General features: G+C 31.3%; 1 protein-coding gene across 1 annotated transcript; it reads left to right on the top strand.

The window, feature by feature from the left end:
* Positions 1-1,941: 1,941 nt before the first annotated feature.
* On the top strand, positions 1,942-4,219 carry LOC131646154 (protein DETOXIFICATION 27-like). Its single transcript, XM_058916285.1, has 8 exons — positions 1,942-2,217; positions 2,298-2,839; positions 3,014-3,100; positions 3,235-3,291; positions 3,413-3,651; positions 3,757-3,875; positions 3,980-4,069; positions 4,160-4,219. The coding sequence occupies exons 1-8, from the start codon at positions 1,942-1,944 to the stop codon at positions 4,217-4,219; spliced, it is 1,470 nt and encodes a 489-aa protein (XP_058772268.1).
* The last annotated feature ends 642 nt before the right edge of the window (positions 4,220-4,861 follow it).

Consider the following 4,861-nt stretch of genomic DNA (forward strand, 5'->3'; position numbering starts at 1 on the left):
AGCAATTACAACATATCAAACATAAAACAAAAGCAATTTCATAAACCCGATCCCGCATACGATTCATCATATATCGTATTATAAAGTAAGAACCCCACCCTTACCTTAGATTGAAGGTTGCTCTATAATTTCCCTCCGATCGAATTCTTAAATTTGCCTCTTTCTTGAGCTTCTACGTATTCCTCTCAAAAACCCTTGTTTTTCTCTTCTGCCAAAACCTATTCCTCTTTCTCTCTACTGATACTTCTAATTCCTTTTATTATTATTATTATTATTATTATTAACTAATACAATATTCTATTCTTTCTTTGAGCCTAACAATTCTATACCCCCCACTTTACAACTTCTAGCCATCACATAAGCCCATATAATTAATATAATATTATTGTAATAATATTTCTACAACTTAATCAACTAATTAATTGCCTAATTAATTTAACCGATTAATGCAACTAACAACCACACAACTTAAATCGACATTTTACAATCTCAACAATTCACGACTAATAATCGAAAATAATCCGTAAATAATTTATTTAAATGATTAATTAAACTACGGGTGTTACATGTCCCACACAACCTTTGCCGTCGTCTAATCAGAGATCTTCTCAAACTCATTCGCATCCACACGCTGGTTGATGTAGAACAACGCCTTCTGATCCTTCTTCTTTGTTTCTCGTTGAACGCTTCTTTGCGCTTACGTTGTATCTGCAGCAACCGGCGTGTAACCATCATTGACGAGATCAAGCACATCTTGAGCGCCAAACAACACACGCATCTGAATCATCCACCGGTTCGAATTCTTTCTATAAAACACCAGAAGTTTCGTATTCAAACCACTGTTTCCACCATCCATCTTCGATATTGTGTAAGAAAATCAGCCAGCTCTCACCAATCACTCGTGTTTTTCGATCTCTCGAAATCAAGAAATGAGATTCTGATACGATTTCGATCTTCATTTCACAGTGAATTGAATGAATTTGAAATTTAAACAATCACACATCTCACGTACACTCATGTTTCCCTTTCTGTGGATTTGAATCAGAGCTCTAGATACCAATTGTTGGGCCCAGTGGAACAAGACAAATAAGATGAATATGGAAGGAGAGAGAGAGAGAGAGAGAGAGAGAGAGAGAGAGAGAGAGAAATTATAACTAAATTTTACTCAATTGAAAAACGGTTACAAGAATGATTCTACAATGTTCTACCATTTACAAAGCAAAACTACAATATATATTAAACTCATACTGGACAGAACTAATTAAAGCCCAAAACAAGGCCCAAAACAAACTAATTAGCTAAATTACACTTCAACAATTTTATTTTTCAATACTTTATTCTAATTAATATTATAATTTTCACTTTTGATTTAATATCTTTTATTTTATATCTATGATTGAGAAAATGACACATCTTATTAAAAAAATTAAAAAATTCTTAATTTTGATTTCACACAAATATTAATTTTCTGTACTATAAATAAAATAATTAAATAAGAGTAGAAATGATATTCCAACAAATACAAGTTAATCATAAATCGGGCAAAAACAAACTCACCAAACTCTTATAGAAAAACCTACTACACCAACATTCCTAACCAACTTGAATATGTGTGATCCACATCAGCCACATCTCAATGGGAAATACCCCTGCAAAACTGAACGAAACAACAAATACAAACAATAAAATTACATGCTACAATTATCTTACAATATTCCAACACAACAAAACTAGCGATATATTAGCACAATAACTAAAACATAACAAAAGACTATCCTTCTGTAATATATATGAAAATGTTGCAGCTACTGTCAATATGCCGCACAAAATTGCAGAAGATCCTTCTTCTCATTTTTATTTTTTTCCATCATTTTTACGCTGTTCATAAACCCAACAAACTCTAACCGTTGTAAGAAAGTAATCACAAATTGCTCGGTAGCTATGTCGAACGAAAAACTATCTTCACCCTTAGAAGAAGCAAATGTTCCATTAATATTACCAAATGAACAACAACAACAAGAACAAACTCTCACAAGAAAGGTTTTGATTGAATCAAAGAAGCTATGGCATATAGTAGGTCCTGCAATTTTCAGTCGTATTACATCCTTTTCTATGTTAGTCATCACTCAAATCTTTGCCGGTCATATCGGTATCCTTGAACTTGCTGCTATCAACATCGCTGTTAATGTTATCGTTGGCTTCGATTTTGGACTCTTGGTACATTTACATGACTCTATTACATTTTAATATATACTCATTTTGTCATCTCTATATTCAATTTTGCTTATGATTTTCAGTTGGGAATGGCGAGTGGATTGGAAACTCTTTGTGGACAAGCATTTGGAGCAAAACAATATCACATGTTAGGAGTATACATGCAACGATCATGGATAGTACTATTCATATGCTGCGTTCTTCTATTACCAATCTATCTTTTCGCATCGCCGGTGTTAAAAGCCTTGGGACAACCAGAAGATTTAGCAGAATTATCAGGAGAAGTTGCAATGTGGTTGATACCGTTACATTTCACATTAGCGTTTCAATTTCCTCTTAGTAGATTCTTACAGTGTCAACTTAAAACCGCCGTTATAGCTTGGGTTTCTCTGATTGCACTTTTGATTCATATTTTTGTTAGCTGGTTGTTTGTGTATAAGTTTCAGCTTGGATTAATTGGAGCTGCTGCTACTTTGAATTTCTCTTGGTGGGCCCTAACGATTGGGCTTTATGTTTATACTGTTTGCGGCGGTTGTCCTTTGTCATGGCGGGGGTTTTCAATGGAGGCTTTTTCTGGCCTTTGGGAATTTCTTAAACTCTCTGCTCCTGCTGGAGTTATGATGTGGTAAAACTTTATTTTTTTTAATAATTTTTCTACAAATTTTTTATACATCTATTTTTTTTTATATATTTTTATAATTTTTCTACAAATTTTAGACATATCTATTATTATTTTTAATACATTTTTTATGTTTGTCATGTTTTTATGATTTTTTATTTTTTACTTTATTTTTTGCAGTTTGCAGAATTGGTATTATAAAATTTTGATGTTGATGACAGGGAATCTACCAAATGCAGCAATCGCACTAGATGCTCTATCCATTTGGTAAATTTATATTTTGAATTTAACTTTGATGTATTATACTTAAAAAAAAAAAAAAGTAAACATCCTAATGTTCCACCATTTTTGTCATGTTATGGTTATTTTAGTATTGATCCATAAATGATTTGGTTTGGCAGTATGACAATAAATGGTTTGGAGATGATGATTCCATTGGCATTCTTTGCAGCAACAGGGTAATATTTATTTTCTTATTTTAATTTTTAATAACTTGCTAGTATTCTAAATTTTGTAGTTCTTATTTCATTTTAATTTTCTTACTTATTTGAATTACAATGCAATGTAATGTATATGTAGAGTGAGGGTTGCAAACGAGCTTGGATCTGGGAATGGGAAAGGAGCAAAATTTGCTACTACTGTGTCAGTGTTGACATCACTAGCAATAGGATTTGTCTTCTGGATATTGATTTTGGCATTTCACAATGAAATTGCCTACATATTTACTCCTAGTAAACCTGTTCTTGATGAAGTAGCCAAGCTTTCTCAACTTTTAGCATATACAATTCTCTTCAATAGTATTCAGCCAGTTCTAGGAGGTATCACTGTTAACAAATCACAATCAATTATATTTTCGACTTTAAAATTATTTATAATATTTTTTAAAATTTAACGATTATGATTATTTGTCGATATCAAATTAGGAGTGGCTGTCGGAGCAGGATGGCAATCATATGTTGCATACATAAATTTAGGTTGCTATTATGTTATTGGACTTCCTCTTGGAATTTTAATGGGTTGGTACTTCCATCAAGGAGTTATGGTATGTTTAATTTCTCTATTTTTTTTTTTTATATTTGTTTTTAAAATTGTGAATTTAATATTTTACTAAAATGCAAACTAATGTTTATGAAATTAAACAATCAGGGAATCTGGGCAGCAATGATTTTTGGTGGAACAGCAACTCAGACATTGATATTGTGTTGGATTACACTTAGGTGTGATTGGGAGAAAGAGGTAACTATTCAGAGTCTTTTTTTGTTTGCTTTGTTTTTTACTTTGGATAATTTAGCTTTATTTAATTTTTTGTTTTGGTTAAAATTGCAGGCAGCAAAAGCAAAATTACATGTTTCAAAGTTTTCAGATGAAAAAGAACAACTGAATTAGTGTTTCTTTTGTTTGAGATATTTCATCCATGGCTCATTCTAGTTACATAATATTTGTAATTAGAATTTTGTTTACTGTTATTTTATTTCAATTAACAGGATAAGGACATGTGTCCCTTAGATTCTATAATCAAGGAAATATTATTGTCTACCTGTTTATCATTGAATAAAAAGGCAAGAAATATTTTTCACAAAATTCTGATTAAGACTTTAGCCTTTGAAAACTAGTTTGAATGATTATGTAAGAGGGTCCAAGGACTTTCCTATACTGCTATCACATATTGTTTTGATTATGGCTTGAAATTTAACATATTAATAAAACTCATTCAATCTAAATTTCTCGCTTCACGTCCTAGTCAAACCTTAAATCATAGATTTTCACAAAGAAAAACCAACTTTTTTGCCAACACCCTTAAACTGTTCTTATGAACCACCTTACCCTCCAATGTTTGTTTTATTGAGAGTATAATTCAACTTAAGTAATTTAAGTCTAAGGGAAAGTTAGTTAGGGTTTGATAGGTTAGTTAGTTAGTTAGTATATAAACCAAATATTTGTATATATATACACATATTTGTAATTCAGTTTTTATAGCTTTTCAATAATAACATTTCTATCGATTGATATTCATTCTCTCTCTTATTC

This window comes from Vicia villosa, linkage group LG2 (assembly GCF_029867415.1).
Source record: "Vicia villosa cultivar HV-30 ecotype Madison, WI linkage group LG2, Vvil1.0, whole genome shotgun sequence".
Classification (NCBI taxonomy): Eukaryota; Viridiplantae; Streptophyta; class Magnoliopsida; order Fabales; family Fabaceae; genus Vicia; species Vicia villosa.

What these genes read in the sequence shown, in the direction of transcription:
- LOC131646154 (XM_058916285.1), top strand. Translation starts at nt 1,942, where the DNA reads ATGTCGAACGAAAAACTATCTTCACCCTTAGAAGAAGCAAATGTTCCA. An exon ending in GCTTCGATTTTGGACTCTTG is followed by an intron (nt 2,218 to 2,297) that starts GTACATTTACAT and finishes TATGATTTTCAG; the next exon opens with TTGGGAATGGCGAGTGGATT. An exon ending in GGTGTGATTGGGAGAAAGAG is followed by an intron (nt 4,070 to 4,159) that starts GTAACTATTCAG and finishes TTAAAATTGCAG; the next exon opens with GCAGCAAAAGCAAAATTACA.